General features: G+C 40.4%; 1 protein-coding gene across 4 annotated transcripts in view; it reads left to right on the top strand.

Annotated features, from left to right (window-relative positions):
• The window catches only part of enox2 (ecto-NOX disulfide-thiol exchanger 2), a 505,472-nt gene that overhangs the window by 72,043 nt on the left and 408,442 nt on the right, over positions 1 to 24,987 (top strand). For all 4 annotated transcript variants that reach the window (XM_061891605.1, XM_061891604.1, XM_061891603.1 and 1 more), the window contains one exon: positions 20,431 to 20,512. In XM_061891605.1, the coding sequence (XP_061747589.1) occupies positions 20,479 to 20,512 (34 nt within the window). In that variant the 5' untranslated portion in view covers positions 20,431 to 20,478. The remainder of the gene's footprint in view (positions 1 to 20,430; positions 20,513 to 24,987) is intronic.

Here is a 24,987-nt window from a genome sequence, read left to right as displayed (position 1 = left end):
TCACGATAAAGTTATTTTCTATATCGCACAGAGACATACCCGCGATATATCGAGTACATCGATATATCGCCTAGCCCTAGATGGAGGCGAGTCATTCAGAGAAGCAAATGCGCAATTGCAGCTATTTCCCGGACGGCAACAGAGACGGTTTTGGATAAGGCCTGGAAGAACGGCGGCCTGGTAGGATATGTTTGTCACCGAGTGTGTTGTGCCAGAGGAACGGCAAGAGAACTTTCGAATGTCCAGCTCAGCTGTTATTCTACTAAGTGAAAAACTTTGTCCATTTGTCGAAGGGGAAACAACGACAGACTACGAAAAACAGCGAATACATTTGAACTGGCAAAGTAGACTATTACTAATTATTGTCTGCAATGTATGTCCAGCAATTACTCAACGTCTAGTTTTGTACTCCATAACTATTGTGAAGGCATGAAGTGTTTGCGGCCGTCAAGTACGACCGCTAATTTCCTGATCAGATATCTATGATTGTTGTCAAATGTTCTTTATCACATTGTTTACTTTCACACGTGCATTAAATATATGATTCATGTATGATGGCTCAGGTGTGATTCACTACAATATGGCTGGTCTAACAGCTGCTGATGGTGAGGCAAGCCAGGTTTACTGTTAAAAGAAATGTGGCAATAGTCTAGAATAGAATAGAATGGACTTTACTGTCATTATATTTGCATATAATGAGATCAAGAACTCCAACTTAAGGTGTGGTAGTGGAAACAAATATGGAATACAAATTACAGATGTCCACTAATGGCTTTTTTGCCGATATTGTCCAACTCTTAATTACCGATTCCGATATCAACCGATACCGATATATACAGTCGTGGAATTAACACATTATTATGCCTCATTTTGTTGTGATGCCCCGCTGGATGCATTAAACAATGTAACAAGGTTTTCCAAAATAAATCAACTCAAGTTATGGAAAAACAATGCCAACATGGCACTGCCATATTTATTATTGAAGTCACAAAGTGCTTAATTTTTTTTAACATGCCTCAAAACAGCAGCTTGGAATTTGGGACATAGGCTCCCTGAGAGCGCATGAGGAGGTTGAGGTGGGCGGGGTTGGGGGGGGGGGGGGGGGGGTTCAGGTGGGGGAGTGTGTATTAAAGCGTTCCGGAAGAGTTGGTGCTGCAAGGGGTTCTGGGTATTTTTCCTGCTGTGTTTATGTTGTGTTACGGTGCGGATGTTCTTTCGAAATGCGTTTGTCATTCTTGTTTGATGTGGGTTCACAGTGTGGTGCAAATTTGTAACAGTGTTAAAGTTGTTTATGCGGCCACCCTCAGTGTGACCTGCATGGCTGTTGACCAATTATGCCTTGCATTCACTTACTTGTGTGAAAAGCTGTAGATGTTATGTGATTGGGCCCTCACGCAAAGACAGTGCCTTTAAGGTTTATTGGCGCTCTGTACTTCTCCCTACGTCCGTGTACCACGGACACTGGTACCGATAATTTCCGATACTACATTTTAAAGCATTTATCGGCCGATAATATTGTCAGTCCGATATTATCAGACATATCTGATAAAAATAAATCACACAAGTAGTAATAAAGATTAAAAAATTAATAATTTAAATAAGCAGACTACTATCTAATAAAACTATAAGCAGTCCTGTACAATATACAAAACAAAATACTGTGCAATATACAGAACAAAACAAGAGTAACAGAGTAATAAGGTTAATAACAATCAGTGACGTTTTGCACTCGAAGGGTTATATTGCACAGTTGGGTATTAGGGTAGGATATTGTATAGGGGTGAATTATTCATTACAAGTTTGAGTTCCAGATGGTGACAGCTCTGGGAAAGAAGGTGTCTCTGAGCCTGTTTGTTCTGGCTCTGATGCACCTGTAGCGCCTGCCCGATGGTAGCAGGTCAAACAGGTGGAAGCCAGGATGTGTGCTGTTCTTGGTAATGTTTTTTTGCTCTGTTGAGGCAGCAGGAGTTGTGTAAATCCTTCAGGGAGGGGAGGGGGCTTTGAAACACAGGATGAGGATAAACTTCCAGGTCAGAGGTGACTACTCCGCCGCATACGTACTCGGTCGGAGGGTGTCTTAAACGACCATTTGTGTGTGGACACGGATAAGGTTAGGTGGGATTTACCCTGAATACCCTTAGTGTAGAAGGGGCCTTAGTTTCACGCAACTGGCGGCGTGGATTCGTCTTCTTCTCGTCCTGGCACGTCAGGTATCAGGAGTCCTGCGCATGATGGTCACTTTCTGATCGTTCCACCGCGGGCGGACTTTATCTCTGGAGGTCGCGGTGTGCACGGTTGAGCTGAGACGGTTCCTGCATCAGAGAATAAGGCAGCAGGCAGGCCCGGATCCCACAGCGCCGGAAGATATCCGAGTGGCCCAGGCCGTCACTTGGAATATCAACTTGAGATTTATCCATTTAATCTCAGATGAGATCAGTTTTAATGCAGATTCAACACAGGAGGGAGCTGAGTAGATTTGGAGATGTACAATATCCTTAGATCTGTGTTCACTCGCCACATACTTTTCAACCTTCTACATTATCATTCCAACGCTCTTTGTACCAAACCATGATTTATAGACCAGTCCCGCATGCTTATCTATCCGAGCGGACTATTTTCAGTAGCGAGCGTACCTTGCGATAACGCTGTCTGCTCCACCACATCAAAGCCTGAAAAGAACCAGAGCATTTTGCACAAATATTGGTGCATCATAGGGCTGGGCGATATATCGCGGCTTTGTCTCTGTGCGATATGGAAAATGACTATATCGTGATATTCGAGTATACGTTCTCACGCAGTTGCTTTTAGCTGGGGCACTACATTACAGCAGGGGTCACCAACGCGGTGCCCGCGGGCACCAGGTAGCCCGTAAGGACCAGATGAGTCGCCCGCTGGCCTGTTCTAAAAATAGCTCAAATAGCAGCACTTACCAGTAAGCTGCCTTTATTTTGGAAATTTTATTTATTTACTAACAAGCTGGTCTGGCTTTGCTCGACATTTTTAATTCTAAGAGACAAAACTCAAATAGAATTTGAAAATCCAAGAAAATATTTTAAAGACTTCACTTGTTTAAATAAATGTTTTTTTTTTTTTCCTTTGCTTCTTATAACTTTCAGAAAGACAATTTTAGAGAAAAAATACAAACTTAAAAAGGATTTTAGGATTTTTAAACACGTATACCTTTTTGCCTTTTAAATTCCTTCCTCTTCTTTCCTGACGATTTAACTCAATGTTCAAGTATTTTTTTTTAATTGTGAAGAATAATAAATACATTTTAATGTATTCTTCATTTTAGCTTCTGTTTTTCTGACGAAGAATATTTGTGAAATATTTCTTCAAACTTATGATTAAAATTCCCAAAAAGTATTCTGGTAAATCTAGAAAATCTGTTGAATCAAATTTAAATCTTATTTCCAAAGTCTTCTGAATTTATTTAAAAAATTTTTGCTCTGGAAAATCTAGAAGAAATAATGATATTTGTTAGAAATATAGATTGTTCCAATTTGTTATATATTATAACAAAGTGCAGATTGGATTTTAAACTATTTTAAAACATGTCATCAAAATTCTAAAATTAATCTTAATCAGGAAAAATTGGTAATGATGTTTCATAAATTCTTTTTAAATTTTTTCAAAAAGTTTCGAATTATCTAGTTTTTCTCTACATTGTTTTCGGTTGAATTTTGAATTTTAAAGAGTCGAAATTGAAGATAAACTTTGTTTGAAAATTAAATGTTCATTTTTTTCGTGTTTTCTCCTCTTTTAAACCGTTTAAGTGTTTTTTTCATCATTTAGTCTCTACAAAAAACCTTCCGTAAAAGGAAAAAAAATGTACGACGGAATGACAGACAGAAATACCAATTTTTTTAAATATATATGTATATATATATATATATATATATATACATATATATTTAAAAAATCTTTTTTAAATATATATGTATATATATATATATATGTATATATATATACATATATATTTAAAAAAATTGGTATTTCTGTCTGTCATTCCGTCGTACATTTTTTTTCCTTTTACGGAAGGTTTTTTGTAGAGAATAAATGATGAAAAAACACTTATATATATATATATATATATATATATATATATATATATACGTTTATTTATTTAAGGTAAATTGAGCAAATTGGCTATTTCTGGCAATTTATTTAAGTATGTATCAAACTGGTAGCCCTTCGCATTAATCAGTACCCAAGAAGTAGCTCTTGGTTTCAAAAAGGTTGGTGACCCCTGCATTACAGGCTCTTCTCCCTCTTTCCTGTCTCTCCTTCTCACAGACAGCAAGTGCACCTTCTTACACACGTCACATACTGTCACGTCATACGTCACATACGTATTCGCCCCCGCGGAGCAGAGAGGTAGCAGCATGGTTAACATTAACTGTGATGCTAGCAGAGCCGTGCGAGTGGTAATACGAGAGAAAGAAGGTTCGAATGAAGGAAGAATTAATTCCCAAGAAAAACAGCAGCGGATCCATCGTCTGGCGGTGGTTTGGCTTCACGTGGGAATATGTCGAACAGACAACCGTAATAAGTCAAGCATGCGGCAAAAGCGTTGCTATTAAAAGTAGCATTATTGCTAATATGTAGCATCATTTGAAAAGTCACCTGCTAGAAAATGAAGAGTGCTTACTCCGCATGTAAAATCTCCATTCGGTGCCACTCGTCCACACCATCAAAATGCCGAGGCAAACATTTCCAGATCAACACCGTATGAAAATAAATAGTTAAAGGGGAACATTATCACCAAACCTATGCAAGCGTCAATATATACCTTGATGTTGCAGAAAAAAAGACCATGTATTTTTTTAACCGATTTCCGAACTCTAAATGGGTGAATTTTGGCAGATTAACCGCCTTTCTGTTTATCGGTCTTTTAGCGATGACGTCAGAACGTGACGTCACCGAGGTAAAACACCCGACATTTTCATTTTCACATTACAAACACCGGGTCTCAGCTCTGTTATTTTCCATTTTTTCGACTATTTTTTGGAACCTTGGAGACATCATGCCTTGTCGGTGTGTTGTCGGAGGGTGTAACAACACTAACAGGGAGGGATTCAAGCTGCACCACTGGCAAGAATTCTGCCGCCAGACCCCCATTGAATGTGCCAAAGTGTCCGCACATTTTACCGGCGATGCTAAGACAGACATGGCACAGAGATGTATGGATAACCTGCAGATGCATTTGCAACGATTAAGTCAACGAAATCACAAAGCTGAGTTTTGTTGATGTTGTTGACTTGTGCTATTCAGACATATTTGGTCACGGCATGACTGCTAGCTAATCGATGCTAACATGCTATTTACGCTAGCTGTATGTACATTTGAAACTAGATACCCACATTTAATGCGAAACAAACACTTACCAATCGACGGATTTAAGTTGCTCCAGTGTCACAAGATGCGAAAGTCCTGATCGTTTGGTCCGCACATTTTACCGGCGATGCTAATAAGGCAGCCATGCTATGGGCCACTTCATTAGGTACACCTACGGTATGGCCGAATAGCGTCAATAGCTATTCGATCAATAGCTTCAGTTTCTTCTTCAATTTTGTTTTCGCTATCTGCCTCCATACTCCGACCATCTGTTTCAATACATGCGTAATCTGTTGAATCGCTCAAGCCGCAGAAATCCAAGTCTGAATCCGAGCTAATGTCGCTATATCTTGCTGTGGTAACCGCCATGTTGTTTGTATTGGCAGCCCTGTATGACGTCAGAGGGAAATGGATAGTGGTTTCGAAGATAGCGAGAATAAGGCACTTTAAATCTTTATTTAGGGATATTCCGGGACCGGGAACATTTTGAAAAAAAATTCAAAAAATACAACAAGCCACTGGGAATTGATGTTTATTGTTTTTAACCCTTTTGAAATTGTGATAATGTTCCCCTTTAACAGAATTTAATAACGTCCGTAGTAACCTACTACATAGCGAATGACAAACGCTATTTGATTTCCTATTATACAGCTCATTTTTATTTGACACTTAAAATGTCTCTGACAATCTTGCACTATCTGTTTTCGAGATGACATGAATGTTTGTGCCACTGCTTAATAACTGTTTAATAAATACAGTTTTGGTCAATTGACTTAGTTGCGATTTCCTTCTCTGCATGAAAGTTTAAAATGAGCACGGCCTAAAAATGTCGCGATATTAAAAAAAGGCCATATCGCCCAGCCCTAGTGCATCATCATTTTGTTTTGTTTTTTTAAATGTTTGTGCTTGTCTTGCAAGAAATTAACTTTGTCACAGTGGCCTGAGATAATAGCCTGAGCCTAATGTAGTACTTCAGGAACAGTACAAGTCATTTCGCTCCAGCAGACCACTTAATAGCTCGGGCTGAAAACGGAGAAAGAGAGAGAGAGAGAGAGTGTTTAAAAATCCATCAGTCATTTGCGCCAGAAATGTACTGTTAAAAAAAAAAAAAAAAGCTTTTTGACTTGCAGGACACGGAATAAAGACAGAAGGAAAGCTCATGTTCTTGTTGAATATAGACTGTGTTCTAATTTCAGATTATGAGGGTGGTATACACATACCGACACCACCTGTGCGGTTTGCTACAGCAGATTACTGGGCTTTTTTTTTTCCTCCGTCAAAAGCTCTGCGAGAAGGCATAATATGCCCAGAATGTGCTCTCGGTTTCTAAGCTCACACGTCAGTATTGAAAGGAGCTGGAGTCTACTTCTGTGATGCAGAACATAATTGTCTGAAGTGCAGCATTAACAGTCCCAGCTGGGTCAGTTTATGTACTGTATCTCACAAGGAAGGGCGAGTGTTCCCAAACAGAAGACCTTAAAGGGGAACATTATCACATTTTCAAAAGGGTTAAAACAATAAAAATCATTTCCCAGTGGCTTGTTGTATTTTTTGAATTTTTTTTCTAAATTTTACCGGTCTCCGAATATCTCTAAAAAAAGCTTTAAAGTGCTTGATTTTCGCTATTTGCGATGCAACTATCCATTGCTTTCCTCCTCTCCAAGGTTCTCATAGTCATCATTGTCACCGACGTCCCACTGGGTGTGAGTTTTCCTTGCCCTTATGTGGGCCTACCGAGGATGTCGTAGTGGTTTGTGCAGCCCTTTGAGACACTAGTGATCTAGGGCTATATAAGTAAACATTGATTGATTGATGATTGATTTCCCTGTGACGTCACACAGTGCTGCCAATGTAAACAAACAATGGGAATACCACAGCAAGATATAGCGACATTAGCTCGGATTCAGACTCTGATTTCAGCGACTTAAGCGATTTAACAGATTACGCATGTATTGAAACAGATGGTCTGAGTATGAAAGTATTGAAGAAGAAACTGAAGCTATTGAGCGAATAGCTATTGACGCTATTCATAGCCATAGCATGGCCGAATAGCTGCGTTAGCATCGCCGGTAAAATGTGCGGACCAAACGATCAGGACTTTCGCATCTCGTGACACTGGAGCAACTTAAATCCTTCGATTGGTGTTTTTTTCGCATTAAATGTGGGTGGAAGTAAACGTAATATAGTTGCAAATGCATCTGCAGGTTATCCATACATCTCTGTGCCATGTCTGCTTTAGCACCGCCAGTAAATAGCATGTTAGCATCGATTAGTGTAGCATGTTAGCATCGATTAGCTGGCAGTCAACATCAAAAAACTCACCTTTGTGAATTCGTTGACTTTATAGTTGCAAATGCATCTGCAGGTTATCCATACATATCTGTGCCATGTCTACTTTAGCACCGCCGGTAAATAGCATGATAGCGTCGATTAGCATAGCATGTTAGCATCGATTAGCTGGCAGTCACGCCGCAACCAAATATGTCTGATTAGCACATAAGTCAACATCAACAAAACTCACCTTTGTGATTTCTTTGACTTTATCGTTGCAAATACATCTGCAGGTTATCCATACATCTCTGTGCCATGTCTGTCATCGCCGGTAAAATGTAGAGACACTTTGGTACATTCAGTGGGGGTCTGGCGGCAGACACTTTCGCATTTTCGGGCCAGTGGTGCAACTTGAATCCCTCCCTGTTAGTGTTGTTACACCCTCCGACAACACACCGACGAGGCATGATGTCGCATTAAATGTGGGTATCTAGTTTCAAATGTACATACAGCTAGCATAAATAGCATGTTAGCATCGATTAGCGTAGCATGTTAGCATCGATTAGCTAGCAGTCATGCCGTGACCAAATATGTCTGAATAGCACAAGTCAACAACATCAACAAAACTCAGCTTTGTGAATTCGTTGACTTAATCGTTGCAAATGCATCTGCAGGTTTTCCACACATCTCTGTGCCATGTCTGTCTTAGCATCGCCGGTAAAATGTGCGGACACTTTGGTACATTCAATGGGGGTCTGGCGGCAGAATTCTTGCCAGTGGTGCAGCTTGAATCCCTCCCTGTTAGTGTTGTTACACCCTCCGACAACACACCGACGAGGCATGATGTCTCCAAGGTTCCAAAAAATAGTCAAAAAAACGGAAAATAACAGAGCTGAGACCCGGTGTTTGTAATGTGTTGAAAATGAAAATGGCGGCTGTATTACCTCGGAGACGTCATATTCTGACATCATCACCTCCAGAGCGATAAACAGAAAGGCGTTTAATTCACCAAAATTCACCCATTTAGAGTTCGGAAATCGGCTAAAAAAATATATTGTCTTTTTTCTGCACCATCAAGGTATATATTGACGCTTACATAGGTCTGGTGATAAGGTTCCCCTTTAACGACGGAAGAGGGTTTACAAATTTGGACTTCTCTTTGGTACCGTCGTTACCAATTACCTTGGCTAGCTGAAGGTTAGACTGCACTCGGGCTGCAGCCAGGGGTTGTCGAAGAGGGGATGTTTTACCGGGGGGGGGCCCCAAGCACAGGATTTTGAATAGTTTGGCCATTTTTTTCTTCCATTCGAATACGTAAATTAGAAAAAAATACATCATAAATGTAAATGAAAATTACAGTGTAATTTGGAGATCGACAGGCGGATTGGTGCGGCGTCTTCAGTAATGCGGACGCTGTATCGACCCATTGTGGTGAAGAAGGAGCTGAGCCGGAAGGCAAAGCTCTCAATTTACCGGGCAATCTACGTTCCCATCCTCACCTATGGTCATGAGCTTTGACGGAAAGGACAAGACCACGGGTACAAGCGGCCGAAATGAGTTTCTTCCACCGAGTGGCGGGGTTCTCCTTTAGAGATAGGGTGAGAAGCTCTGCCATCTGGGTGGAGCTCAAAGTAAAGCCGATGCTCCTCCACATCAAGAGGAGCCAGATGAGGTGGTTCGGGCGTCTGGTCTGGATGCCACCCGAACGCCTCTACACCACTACAATAGTTAAAAACTAATAAAGTGCACTTTTGTCACACAAGATATTTCAATAACTGTCAAATAAAAATGAGCTGCATAATAGGAAATCAAATAGTGTATGTCCTTCACTATGTGGTAGGTTCCTGCACACGTTATTTGCTTCTGTTGTTAACTTTTTTTTTCATACGGTTTTGATCTGGAAATATTTGCTTCGGCATTTTGTTGGTGTGGCACCGAACGGAGATGTTGACTTGCGGACTTTCAGGCACTTTTTATTCTCTAGCGCAGGGGTAGGGAACCTGTGGCTCTTTTGATGACTGCATCTGGCTCTCGGATAAATCTGAGCTGACATCGCTTGACACGATAAGTAATGAATAATTCCATTTGTTAAAAATAACGTTCAAAATATAAAAAATTCTCATGCTTTTTTATGTTAAAGAAGTTGCGTTAATGGTAAGAAGTAATTTATTTATTATTGGTTAGTGTGGGGCTTGCCCTCTTGGGGGTTCTTCAGACCCCCAAGCCCCGACATGAGAGCCTGTTTCAGGGTTACAATATTGTTTTATTATTCAATTATACAAAAAAAGACGGGAAAAACCAAAGGAAAAAAAATGAAGATAGAAACAAAGGGGGAAAAAAAAGATTAAAAAACAAATTTAAAATGAAAAATAAATGAGAAAAACCAAAAAGAAGAAAAACAGGAAAAATTATACAAAAAACAAAAACAAAAAAATAAATGGGAAAAACCAAAGGAAAAAAAATAAAACGAAAACAACAAAAAAATATTAAAAAACTAATGAAAAACAAAAAATTAAAGAGATAAACAAAAATGAAGAAAAAGAACAAGAAAATTATACAAAAAACACAAAACAAAAATAAAAAGGGAAAAAAGTAAGCAAAAAAGTTAAGTCAACAAAAACAAAAGAAAAAAAGAATAAAACAAATAAAAAATTGGCTCCAGTTTCAACCCCGTCTCTCCTCCTGCCTGCTGCTTATAACAGAGCGACAGGTGATTAGATAACAAGGCCCAGATGGGCCATCTACGCACCTGTCGCTGATTTCGAGGCCGATCCTGGCACACCCTGCTCCGCTGCAGGCCACGTCCCCTCCACAGTTAGCATCAGAATAACAATGTTATTCCAAAGAATAAGATACTTATTATACTCTAGAAATGTTGGTTTTACTTAAAAATGCACGCGTTTAGTTGTGTTCAGTGTTAAAAAAAACATTATATGGCTCTTACAGAAATACATTTTAAAGTATTTGGCTTTCTTGGCTCTCTCAGCCAAAAAGGTTCCCGACCACTGCTCTAGCGGGTGACTTTTCAATTGATGCTACATTAGCAATGGTGCTACTTCTTTTAGCAACGCTTTTGCCGCATACTCGTGCTATTTTTCTTGAGAATTACATTTTTCATTCATTTACCAGATTCACACCTTCTCTCACATATTACCACTCGCACCACTCCGCTAGCATCACAGCTAACGTTACCATGTCGCTGCCTGTCTGCGCCACGGGAGCGTATGACGTTGCACACGTGACGTATGTAAGAAGGTGCGCTTGTTTTAAGTTTCTGTGAGAAGGAGAGACAAGAAAGAGTGGGAAACACATGCAGTGTAATGCCCACAGCTAAAAGCACCTGCGTGAGAACGTATACTCGAATATCATGATATAGTCATTTTCTATATCACACAGACAAACCCGCGATGTATCGAGTATGTTGATATATCGCCCAGTCCTAACTTCAGTCACTCATTTATTCAAAGACCCTCGACGGCAGGCGGCAGTTTTGACATGTTTGTTTCCACAATTGTTGTACTTTGCGCCGTGTCAACCTGTCTTGGAGATTATTTTTTGTGTCTTTAAACGTGTCCAAACTCTCTCATTCTCGGTATACCTTCAGCTTGCCAGACAACAGCTTTGAGCTAAAGTCTTAGCTGGTTATCCTCCGGCTTGTAGCACCTTCAGATGGAAGATTTTATCAGCAAAAGGGGCTTTGTTCCGCAGCAAGTTTTTAATTGTGATGGGATCGAAAAATATGCCAGAGCGGACCTTTATTACAGCGAAGGAGAAGGCACTACCCGGACCAATCGAACTCCCCTACTCCTTTGCCTTGACTGGAGTACATCTGACAGCCAAAGCCGAGCCATTTATTTAGATTTTACTCTCCACTCAAACAATTGCCCCTGATTTAAAGAGTATTAATGAGTATTAAAAGATATAATAGCCTTGACTTTTACGGTGACGGTAGGAGACTGACTGTGTAATTATAATCACCTTTCAGACTGGGTGCCTCTTAATCTCACTAATGGACATTATACACTAATAACTCTCACTGGATGTTTAAACATCATTATCCTCCACCTCACCTTAGTGTGTTCCAAACAAACACCCTTTTTTTGCCAGTCTACAGGCTTATCCGCATTCATTTATAAGCGCATAATAGTACTGTAAATTCACTTTACCCCATACAACTGCGAGTTATGCCAATTCTTCCCTCCGCTCAATAATAAACTACAATAAAGAATCATGAATAGCCTTTTTTTTTTTTACATCCTTTACTGTTGGTATGAAACTTTTTCTATCCTAAAGCAGTCAATAAAGTCAATAAGTACGCTATTGCACTCCTAAAATCGCAATCCCAGAATTTATTTAAACAATGCAAAATGACAGGATGGTGACGTATCACCTCAGGTGCCCATGATGCCTATAATCAGCTTGGAATAATGACAAATAAGGAAGCAAGGCCACACAAAAGATTGTTACTTCCGAGGTTTCTCATAGTCATCATTGTCACTGCCACCGATGTCCCACTGGGTGTGAGTTTTTCCTTGCCCTTATGTGGGCTCTACTGAGGATTTTGTTGTGGTTTGTGCAGCCATTTGAGACACTTGTGATTTAGGGCTATATAAATAAACATTGATTGATTGAAAAGATTGTAACTAGAGGTGTCCGAATATGGCTTTTTTGCCGATATTCCGATATTGTCCAATTCTTAATTACCGATTCCAATATCAACCGATGCCGATATATACAGTCATGGAATTGACACATTATAATGCCTAATTTTGTTGTGATGCCCCGCTGAATGCATTAAACAATGTAACAAGGTTTTCCAAAATAAATCAACTCAAGTAATGGAAATTAAATGCCAACATGGCACTGCCATATTTTTTATTGAAGTCACAAAGTGCATTATCTTTTTTAACATGCCTCAAAACAGCAGCTTGGAATTTGGGACATGCTCTCCCTGAGAGAGCATGAGGAGGTTGAGGTGGAGGGGGTTTAGAGGGTAGCAGGGGGTTGTATATTGTAGTGTCCCGGAAGAGTTAGTGCTGCAAGGGATTCTGGGTATTTGTTCTGTTGTATTTACATTGTGTTACGGTGCAGATGTTCTCCCGAAATGTGTTTGTCATTCTTGTTTGGAGTGGGTTCACAGTGTGGCGCATATTTGTAACAGTGTTAAAGTTGTTTATACGGCCACCCTTAATGTGACCTGTATGGCTGTTGAACAAGTATGCTTTGCATTCACTCGTGTTGGTGTGTGAAAAGCCATAGATATTATGTGACTGAGATGGCACGCCTAAGCAGTGCCTTTTAAAGTTTATTGTCGCTCTATACTTCTCCCTATGTCTGTGTACAGCAGCGTTTAAAAAAGTCATAAATTTTACCTTATAAAACCGATACCGATAATTTACGATATTACATTTTAAAGCATTTATCGGCTGATAATATCGGCAGTCCGATATTATTGGACATTTCTACTTTGAACTTGCCTTTAAGTCAATAGGTAGGTTATTGCACTCCTACAATCACAATCCCAGAACTTATTTAGACAATGCAAAATGACAGGGTGGTGACATTCACCTCAGGTGCGCACGATACCATATAATCAGCTTGGAATAATGACAAATAAGGAAGCAAGGCCACACAAAAAAAATTGTAACACAACAGTAGTTCATCCTCAAAAGTCATGCACGCTAATAAAAGTTTGAATTGTTTCCGCTTCATTCACAATAGCTGCTACCGCGCTTCCTTAACCGTCAAACTCACGATCCAGTAATACACAGGCCAATATTCATTCACTCAAAACAGTGAAAAATGTAAATACCATATCTTCCGGACTATAAGGTGCACTTAAAGTCCTTTCATTTTTAAAACAATCGACGGTGCCCCTGAACACCATGCGTCTAATGTACCTATTAATTGTGGTTGTGCATACCGACCTCGTAGCAATTGTAATTGGTAGAGATGTCCGATAGTGGCTTTTTTGCTGATATCCGATATTCCAATATTGTCCAACTCGTAATTACCGATTCCGATATCAACCGATAGCGATATATACAGTTGTGGAATAAACACATTATTATGCGTAATTTTGTTATGATGCCCCGCTGGATGCATTAAACAATGTAACGACAAGGTTTTCCAAAATAAATCTACTCAAGTTATGGAAAGAAATGTGTATGTGCTGAAAGATTAATTTATTATTGTTGTTGTTATAAAAATATAACTATAGATGTCAACATTGTGTATGTGCAGAAGGATTAATTTATTAATAATGTCTTTATAAAAATATAACTATCAATATGTCATGTCCTGGTTTTCATGTTTAGCTTGGCTATGTTCTGTTTGGTTTTGGGATTTTGTCAGTTCCTGTTTTTTCGCTCCCTGCTTTGTTTCCATGACAAGCCATTATTTTTCATCTGTCCTCATGTCACGCACCTGATTCATTTGGACTCATGCACCTGTTGTCAATCACCACATCACTATTTAAGCCTGCAGTTGCCAGGCAGTCAGCCTGGCGACATCACCCTTGTTATTAATGCTGCTGATCCATGCTGCTATTTTTCATGCTCTTTTCTAATTCCAAGTAAGTTTTTTTTTATTCATGCCATAGTTTGCAACTTTTGTTTTATGTCCATAATTCTGCCTTTGTGTGAGTTTTTGTATGTACCCTTTGTTTTTGTTGTACTTTTGAGTGTTAAAATTGAAAGATGTCATTACCTTCCAGTCACTTCGCACCTCGGGAAAACAATCCACACCATAGTCCTAGTCTTGACAAGATGTCAACATTGAAATATTTATTGAAATGTATTTCTTATTCCTTGATGTCAACAGACACATTCCATATTAGAAATAGGACAAAGACTTAAAAATAATCTAAAAGTCAAAAATTACGCTAACCATACATTTGTTTGCGTACTAACAAATGTGTCATTCAATTAATGTGATTGCTCCTCTCGCAAGTCATTATTGACAGCCACCTCCTTGCAAGATAAAATGGAACAACTTCGACCGATAATCCGTGAGTCAGAGAAACTGCAGACCTCCAACCGGAGAAGAAATGATGGGAGAAGCAACGAAGTAGCACCAACGCGAGTGCCAGGAGGTGGGGCTGTGGGGCGGGGGGCTGCACCCAAGGCCAGGCGATTGTGAGTTCACTTTTAAAAACCGAAAGTGGCCCTGGAGTGCTTTTGCAAGTGGAAAGGCATCTGTATGGTGATTACAGCTCAGCCAGCGAGGAGCTACACAACGGAAACACAAGTATGGGGGGGCTATTATATGTCTGTACGCTTTGCTGATTTGGATCTTTTCCACCTCATGAAGGTTGTGTGGCCCTCAGTATGTTCTCATTTCACGAAAAGGAATTGTTTTCTATTCGTCCTCGAGCTATGTAAAATTGTTTTTCTGCTCAGCTTTTTTCCGCCGATGTTTATGCGACCCCTCCCAGCGCCCCTCTGGCCTCCGTCTTTCAGGTTACGTATTTTGAGCCGGATAGTTTGTGACACGTATAGCCTCCACCCTGGCAATATCACCATCATTTCAACGTCTGTTTGGATTCAAACGCTTTTTTGGCCAGTTGGCGATCGGAACGCAATGATGTGAACGTTTACGACAAACAAGCCGAAGGCGGAATCTTTCCAGAGTAGCGCACAGCGAGTACATTATAGCCGCTAATTTTAGCACACACTTTTTATTGGCACACGTGTTTCTGGGTAATTATTCATCTGCTTCCTGGAATTTATACTACGGTCATAGTTTTATTTATTGCAAATGTGCTTAACAAGTTCCAGTGAGATTACTATTTTGCTCGAATTAAAAAAAAACAACGGCTTCACGGTGGCAGAGGGGTTAGTGCGTCTGCCTCACAATACGAAGTTCCTGCAGTCCTGGGTTCAAATCCAGGCTTGGGATCTTTCTGTGTGGAGTTTGCATGTTCTCCCCGTGAATGCGTGGTTTCCCTCCGGGTACTCCGGCTTCCTCCCACCTCCAAAGACATGCACCTGGGGATAGGTTGATTGGCAACACTGAATTGGCCCTAGTGTGTGAATGTGAGTGTGAATGTTGTCCGTCTATCTGTGTTGGCCCTGGGATGAGGTGGCGACTTGTCCAGGGTGTACCCCGCCTTCCGCCCGATTGTAGCTGAGATAGGCGCCAGCGCCCCCCGCGACCCCGAATAGGGAATAAGCGGTAGGAAATGGATGGATGGATAAAATAAAAAAACTATGCATGCTCGTTTTTCACAGTGTTTTGCTCCACTAACTACTATATATATATATATATATATCACTATAGCTTGACTCTCTGACAAGCTATATATATATATATATATATATATATATATATATATATATATATATATATATATATATATATATATATATATAGTAGTTAGTGCAACAAGGGGTTCTGGGTATTTGTTCTGCTGTGTTTATGTTGTGTAACTATGCGGATGTTCTTGTTTGGTGTGGGTTCACAGTGTGGCGCATATTTGTAACAGTGTTAAAGTTGTTTATACGGCCATCCTCAGTGTGACCTGTATGGCTGTTGACCAAGTATGCTTTGCATTCACTTCTGTGTGTGAAGAGCCGTAGATGTTATGTGATTGGGCCGGCACGCAAAGGCAGTGTACCACTCCGTACAGCGGCGTTTTAAAAAGTCATGAATTTAACTTTTTGAAACCGATACAGATCATTTCTGATATCACATTTTAAAGCATTTATTGGACTGCCGAAATTATCGGACATCTCAAGTTTTCAGTTGTCTTTTTGACTGAATAAATGCTGCGTTGTGCCTGCAAATTATTTTTGTATTTACCGTATTTTCCGCACTGTAAGGCGCACTTAAAATCCTTTTTTTCCCCTCAAAACTCGACAGTGCGCCTTATAACCCGGTGCGCCTAATGTACGGGATAATTCTGGTTTTGCTTACCAACCTTGAAGCAATTTTATTTGGTACATGATGTAATGAAAAGTGTGACCAGTAAATGGCAGGCAAACTTAAGATATACATGTAGACTGCACTATGATGACATTATGACATTTTATATGTTCCTTTGAAAATATAGAACATTACACACAGCGCTCAAAAATCGATCAATAAGGTTTTAGTACCACTTTGGTAAGCTATGAAGCTGCACCGCTTGAAGGTTTGTACTGTGCTTCAACATAGGAGTATTATTATGGTGTGTATAAGGTAAGACATTATATGGCGTTTTGTTTCGCAATATTATGCAAAAGCAACTTTACTTACCTTCTGGTGCCTGCTTATCTCTATTTGTGATCTGCATACATCCTGAAAAATAGCGCGCGTCCGCCTTTGTAGTCTGTGCCGACCCGTAGTCGATAAGCTTCTTCTTTTTCTCAATCTTCTTGTTGTGTGTGTGTGTGTGTGTGTGTGTGTATGTGTGTGTGTGTTTTGATTGATTGATTGATTGAAACTTTTATTAGTAGATTGCACAGTACAGTACATATTCCGTACAATTGACCACTAAATGGTAACACCCGAATACGTTTTTCAACTTGTTTAAGTCGGGGTCCATGTTTGTTTGTGTGTGTGTGTGTGTGTGTGTGTGTGTGTGTGTGTGTGTGTGTGTGTGTGTGTGTGTGTGTGTGTGTGAGTGTGTGTATGTGTGTATAATGTAAAATGGAGACTATTGTCGAGGCTAGAACCAATAATTCATGTTTCCATCGTTTCTTATGAAACTCTGCTTTACTAGACAAACTTTTTAGAGTAAGAGCCAATATTTAAGCACCAATTAAGTTCATAAATCAAGGTTCTGCTGTACAACAAACGTTGACAGCAATAAATGTGGGTAGATGAATGCATGCAGAAGATGAAAAATGAGCCCTTACATGCTTCTCCTTATTGATGCCTGCAGTGGTTTTGGTTCCTATGGCGTGCATGTGCAATACAACTATACAAATGTGTAATCGCGTCGCAATCATTTTGTATGACGCAGGAAGGGGAAGAGAATGATACATTTCCATGCAAGTGTACGGGGAATATGAGAAGGAACAGCGAATCCTCTCTTCTTTGCCCCCGTGTGGGCGATAAGAAAGTCTATCAGCGAGATGAGTATGCAGGCTAAGAGAGCGCTGCTATAAGAACAGGTACACAAGAGCCGCCTCTTAAGTCTTCAGACGGGTTCGAGTCAAGTCGGTGTGATTAATCCGACGCTGCAGAGTTCCTTGAGTTGGGAAGATGAATGGGCCTACTGGGGCCTGTGATGGGGTTCTATCGTACTCCTCCATCACTATAGCTTGACTCTCTGACAAGCTTCTTCTAACAAAGGGGGCGGGGGAGCAACTCCTCATCACTGCAAGATATGGGTGTCCCGCCTCGTGCATTCTTCAAGATGGATCATGCAGCCAAGGGTTTGGACAAATGCATGCAGAAATACTGCTCATGATAACTTAAGAGCTTATTTCGAACATGTTTAATTTGATTGATTGATTGATTGATTGATTGATTGAATACAACTTTTATCAGTAGATTGCACAGTACAGTACATATTCTGTACAATTGACCACTAAATGGTAACACCCCAATAAGTTTTTCAACATGTTTAAGTCGGGGTCCACGTTAATCAATTCATGGTACAAATATATAAAAACCCCGTTTCCATATGAGTTGGGAAATTGTGTTAAATGTAAATATAAACGGAATACAATGATTTGCAAATCCTTTTCAACCCATATTTAATTGAATGCACTAAAAAGACAAGATATTTGAAGTTCCAACTCATAAACTTCATTTTTTTTTTTTGCAAATAATAATTAACTTAGAATTTCATGGCTGCAACATGTGCCAAAGTAGTTGGGAAAGGGCATGTTCACCACTTTGTAATATCACCTTTTCTTTTAACAACACTCAATAAACTTTTAGGAACTGAGGAAACTAATTGTTGAAGCTTTGAAAGTGGAACTATTTCCCATTCTTGATTTATGTAGAGCTTCAGTCGTTCAACAGTCCGGGGTTTCCGCTGTCGTATTTTACGCTTCATAACGTGCCACATGTTTTCGATGGGAGACAAGTCTGGACTGCAGGCGGGCCAGGAAAGTACCCGCACTCTTTTTTTACGAATCGACGCTGTTGTAACTGTGCTGAATGTGGCTTGGCATTGTCTTGCTGTAATAAGCAGGGGCGTCCATGAAAAAGACGGCGCTTAGATGGCAGCATATGTTGTTCCAAAACCTGTATGTACCTTTCAGCATTAATGGTGCCTTCACAGATGTGTAAGTTACACATGCTTTGGGCATTAATGCACCCACATTCCATCACAGATGCTGACTTTTGAACTTTGCGTCGATAACAGTCTGGATGGTTCGCTTCTCTTTTGGTTCGGATGACACAATGTTGAATATTTCCCCAAAAAATTGACATGTGGGCTCTTCAGACCACAGAACACTTTTCCACTTTGCATCAGTCCATCTTAGATGATCTCGGGCCCAGAGAAGTTGGCGGCGTTTATGGATGTTGTTGATAAATGGCTTTCGCTTTGCATAGTAGAACTTTAACTTGCACTTACAGATATAGCGACAAACTGAATTTAGTGCCAGTCGTTTTCTGAAGTGTACCTGAGCCCATGTAGTTATATCCTTTAGAGATTGATGTCGGTTTTTGATACAGTGCCGTCTGAGGGATCGAAGGTCACGGTCATTCAATGTTGGTTTCCAGCCATGCCGCTTACGTGGAGTGATTTCTCCAGATTCTCTGAACCTTTTGACGATATTATGGACCGTAGATGTTGAAATCCCTAAATTTCTTGCAATTGCACTTTGAGAAAGGTTTTTCTTAAACTGTTTGACTATTTGCTCACGCAGTTGTGGACAAAGTGGTGTACCTCGCCCCATCCTTTCTTGTGAAAGACTGAGCATTTTTTGGGAAGCTGTTTTTATACCTAATCATGGCACCCACCTGTTCCCAATTAGCCTGCACACCTGTGGGATGTTCCAAATAGGTGTTTGATGAGCATCCCTTAACTTTATCAGTATTTATTGCCACATTTCCCAGCTTCTTTGTCACGAGTTGCTGGCATCAAATTCTAAGGTAAAGATTATTTGCAAAAAAAAAAAAAAAAAGGTTATCAGTTTGAACATCAAATATGTTGTCTCGGTAATTACGAGTTGGACGATTTCGGCAAAAAAGCCATTATTGGACATCTGTAGTTTACAAAGTAAATAGAGTAAAGAAACACAGCTTTAGACATGCGTTCTTAACTCTTGAAGACTTGCTTCCAACCTGTGAAAAGAAGACCTTTTAAGGGCAGTACCAGGTAACGTGTGCTTCCTTCATGCGTGTTAATTCATTTTTTTCCACCATCAGTTGTCCGTCCTGCTGCTGGCAAAGCGGGGCGAGGTCGGGGGATCACCGCAACCTTCTTTGTGGCCTGAGAGCTGTCTTGGCAGGCTGTGACTGATGCAGATTATCATAGCCGGAGAAAGCCAATTACTCCAGTCATCATGTCACCCTTCGGGGCCCTCTTAGTGGAATGAAATGCATGACGGTATTCTTGCGCTAGACAGTTTTGTATTTTCCCCTTCACCCCGGATCAGAGGGCTAATAGCGCCGTCAATGGGAGCCTGGGAGCCCTCCTGACTCGGATGAGCTTCCGCCTCACAAAGCAAGGGAGGTCGAGCCTCTTGGAGGAGCCGAGGAATTACATTCTGCTTTTGTCTCCTCTCGCCATGCACCACAAAAGCCTTTTTTTTTATTTTTTATTGTGACAGTCGGGCGTCCTTGGACGGTTCTCGGGCTGCGCATTCAGACGTCGTGGTGCGGCGTCTTGCGTGGGCTGAACAAACAGCTAACATCAGTTATTTGTTTTCTTTCCAGAAACAAGCCAAAGGAGCGGGATTCTGACAAGACGGCTGCGCGTCTGCCATGTACACCGACTACAGAGCCAGCAGAGTCACAGGTAGGAGGCCTGGATGTTAGCTCTGACTGAAGACTGCACTCTTTTCACGGGGTGGGAATAGTCTGGAAGAGTGTCGCCCCAATATTGGTATGGGTATCGGTGCCTAAATAGATTTCGATTAGTGTTTTAACGATACCAACATTTTTTCTATACTTTTTGGTACTTTTCTAAATGCGAGCACCAAAAAATGGCATTATTGCCTTCATTTTAACAAAAAATCTTAGGGTGCATTAAACATGTGTTTCTTATTGCAGTTAAGTCCTTAAATAAAATAGTAAACATTAAGGGTGTAATGGTACATGTGTATTTGAATTGAACCATTTCGGTACAGGGGGTTCGGTTCGGTTAGGAGGTGTACCGAACGAGTTTCCACACGGACATATTAGGGAGCGCACCGCAAGTTGTGTAAACAATGCAGAGCGAGGCACAACACACGGCAGGCTTGCAGCGACCGGGCTAGGACTACTTGTAAAAGCCAGAGCTGGAAGACCCTCCTGCCTCGTTAAGATCTCCCGTTTGGGAACACTTTGGCTGCGCGATACAACAATGGAGGACGGAGGTTTGCCGACATTGTTCAGGAGAATTAGGGTACGCTTCTACCAGCACATCAAACATGCGAACTCCATTTAAAGCGGCACCACCGCATTCAAGCAGCCTCTCCTTGGCGAGTCAGGCAGGGCTGAAGCAATAACAATTGTTTTTATAGCAGCAGATTTAAGACCATCCATCCATCCAATTTTCTACCGCTTGTCCCGTTCAGGGTCTTGACTTGACTTGACTTTATTAATTCATACTTGCAGTGGAGCCAAGGCCCCACTGAAAAAAAACATCTGAACTTTACAATAAATATCAAACAAACAAAAATTAAAAGAACAGGCAGTATTTTATGTAAAAAAATATTTTCAGGGCAGCAGCAGCATGGAAACTATTTGCATTCTGGTTGCAGGGGGTTGCTGTATTGCATTAAAAACTAGATTTTGACCCACTTCTATGGTGGAAGAACAATAAGCCCACATATCCTCTTACTGGCTGGGGGTAGGTGGGGGTGTTGATTAACGTGGACCCCGACTTAAACAAGTTGAAAAACTTATTAGGGTGTTTGCATTCTGTGCTCAATTCTACGGAATATGTACTGTACAGTGCAATCTACTAATACAAATCTCAATCAATCAATCAATCAAAAAAAGCACTTTATATGTAGAAAGGTTTTGTTGAGAAACCATTCTGAGCCTTATCCTATTTAGTTTTTATTTTATATATGTTGACTACATTAACCCTGGCAATGGACCCTGTGTGTATATATGTATGTTATGCCATTTTTTACACATTTGGTAAATAAATAACCAAAAAGATTTACATTTTGTTGTTTTCTTATTGTACCGAAAATGAACCGAACCGGACCTCTAAACCGAGGTACGTACCGAACCGAAATTTTTGTGTACCTTTACACCCCTAGTGAACATACAAGACAACTTGTCTTAGTAGTAAGTAAGCAAACAAAGGCTCCTAATTTATAGTCTGCTGACTATTTATTTCAACACTGGTGCTCCAACCACATGAGAAGCTGTCAAGTTATCGTCAACTGACCAATAAAGATGTTTAATCGATGGCTGTACACAGCTTTATGGCGGCCTTCATCAATAAAAATCGAATAACTTCCAAAATTTTATTTAGAATAACACAAAAATTCAGCTACATTAGGTTAAGTCTATGTAGTAGATATTTCTAAAGTTTCAAGACTGTACCACAAAAACTCTTTGTTTAACTGGCGCTCAAAAAATGTGCTCCCCTTAAGTCTATGTAGTAGATATTTCTAAAGTTTCAAGACCGTACCACAAAAACTCTTTGTTTAACTGGCGCTCAAAAAATGTGCTCCCCATTGCTGCAAGCACATTTGGACCTGGCGGGCAAAGTTCTCGATGACCCTCCCACATTCTTCTCTTGGGATTGTTCTTATTGCGACTGTGATTTCTGCCTTCAGATCAGGGATAGTCTGGTGGTTGTTGCCCTACACCCTGTTCTTAAAGTATCCCCACAGATAAAAATCTGGGGCGTTTAAAATGCAGCGACCACTCTGGGTCACACCTGCGGCTGATCAGTCGGTCAGGGAAACGATGCTGTAGCCATGCCAATGATTTGTTTGAGTTGTGGAGGGTCGAACTATCCTGCTGGAACCACTGGACGACCCCTCTTCGTCAAGCAAGTGCTGTCCAGAATTTGCCAAGCACCTGAACATATCGCTCGGTGTTGATTGTCACACACCGCTCGTTGTCGTCCTTGAACCAGAATGGTCCAATGATGCAATGTTTGGAGATGGCGACCAATGCAGTGCACTTGACAGAGTGTAATGGCCTTTGCAGACAGGACTCAGGGGGTGTGCTAACCCCAAAAATGTTGTTCTTAGAGTTCACATGACCTGACAGCAGAAAATGTGCCTCATCCAAAAACCAGACATTGTCAAAGAAGTCTGGCTCAGCGTCAATCTTATCGCAAAACCACTGGCACATGATCACTCGTTTCCTCATGTCGGCAGGTGTAAGCTTTTGTTTAATCTGTATCCTGTTAGGATAGAGGTCGAGATCTGCGATCACAATTCCCCGCACAGACTCCCGGTTCATTCCAAGTTCCTGACTTCGTCGACGCACAGACTTGCTTGGGCTGCGAATAACAGAGTCTCTGACTGCATCAACGTTCTGTGGTGTCCTTGATGATTTCAGTCGTCCAGACTGTGATTGTCTGTTAGTATCTTTACGATTGAGGTTATTAACAGTCCTATGGGTTCGGAACTTGTTGACCCATCCGTAGATCATTGTGTGGGCAGGAAATTCACGACATCCAAACCGTTCTTTGAATTGCAATTGATCCGCTTGGATAGAATTCAGACGAAAATAGGCCTCAACTATAAATGTCTTTTGTTCAGTAGTCCATGGCATCGCGAAGTTGACATTTTCTAAACTTTCAGTACATGAATTCTTCTTGGTAAATCTGAAAAATAAAAATAATTTGTTAATTATATCAAAAGTTATCAAAGTTTAGGTGATGAACGCTTTTTTTGTGTCACCCAATATATCTGCAAAAGACACTTATCACCTGACACAGAGAAGTCATGTGGGAAAATGTTGGGCTCTGTATTTTGGAGTTAGTTTGGCAGTTTGAGCTGGCGGTTTGTCCCGAAGGCAGGTACATAAATGGCCCAGAAGAGTGCACCATGCAGGGCTATGTGTAGAGAGTAGGGTTGGTAACGGTACCAAAAATGTATTTCCATACTTTTCCGTACAGTTCTATATAAAGGGGACCACAAAAATATTAAGAGTTGGCTTTATTTTAACAAAAATCTTAAGGTAGATTAAACATATGTTTCTTATTGGAAGTTTGTCCTTCAATAAAATAGTCAACATACAAGACAACTTGTCTTTCATTAGTTAGTAAACTAACAAAGGCTCCTAATTTACTCTGCTGACATATGTAGTAACATATTGTGTTATTTTCCATTCTATTATTTAGTCAACATTATTAAGGACAAGCGGTAGAAAATAACTATTAATCTCCTTGTTCATTTACTGGTATTATCTGCTTACTTTCTCTTTTAACATGTTCTATCTACACTTCTGTTAAATTGTACTACTCATTAATTCTTCTGTTGTTTTGAATGCTTTACATTAGTTTTGGATGACACCACAAATTTGGGTATCAATCCGATACCAAGTGGTTACAGGATCATACATTGGTCATATCCAAAGTCCTCATGTGTCCAGGGACTTTTTTCCTGACTTTATAAACATAATATACATTTTTAAAATACGAAAGATGTCGTGATGCCAAAAAATATTCATGTAAGGATAGTAGTATCAACTAGATATGCTACTGTACTTGGTATCATTACAGTGGATGTTAGATGTAGATTCACCAATGGTGTTTACATTGTGATGCCAGTGAGCTACTGTGGTTAGTGAAGCATGTTTAGCTATTCCTCGTCCTGCAGGGATGATACTTGTAAGAAACCTAGTGATTAGTGATTTAAAAGTAGCTACAACACTCCACACAGATGGACTTTAGCCACGAGCCAGCTAGGCATGTCTTAAAGCACCACTTCCTGAGGGTGTTTCATTGTTATAACTTCACATTTATCATTAGTTTTTAAGCCAAAATGCGTCCGTCCTCACTCTTCCAGTTCATTTTATCATCTATCAATACTCCCAAGAATCGGTTTTATTTTACTCTTTCAATATCTACTCCGTCTATTTGTATTCATGTATGATGCTATTTTCTACTGTTACCAAATAGCATCCACTTTTGTTGATAGATGTATATATAGTCCTAGATCACCAGTGTCTCAAAGGGCTGCACAAGCCACAATGACATCCTTGGCTCAGAGCCCACATCAGGACAAGCAAAAACTCAACCCAATGTAATGACCATGAGAAACTTTGGAGCGGACCGCAGATGTGGGGACCCCCCCTGGGCGACCGGTGCAA

This window comes from Nerophis ophidion, linkage group LG29 (assembly GCF_033978795.1).
Source record: "Nerophis ophidion isolate RoL-2023_Sa linkage group LG29, RoL_Noph_v1.0, whole genome shotgun sequence".
Taxonomy (NCBI): domain Eukaryota; kingdom Metazoa; phylum Chordata; class Actinopteri; order Syngnathiformes; family Syngnathidae; genus Nerophis; species Nerophis ophidion.
Note: the sequence above shows the minus strand (reverse complement) of the source record. Positions and strands in the feature narration are given on the sequence as shown.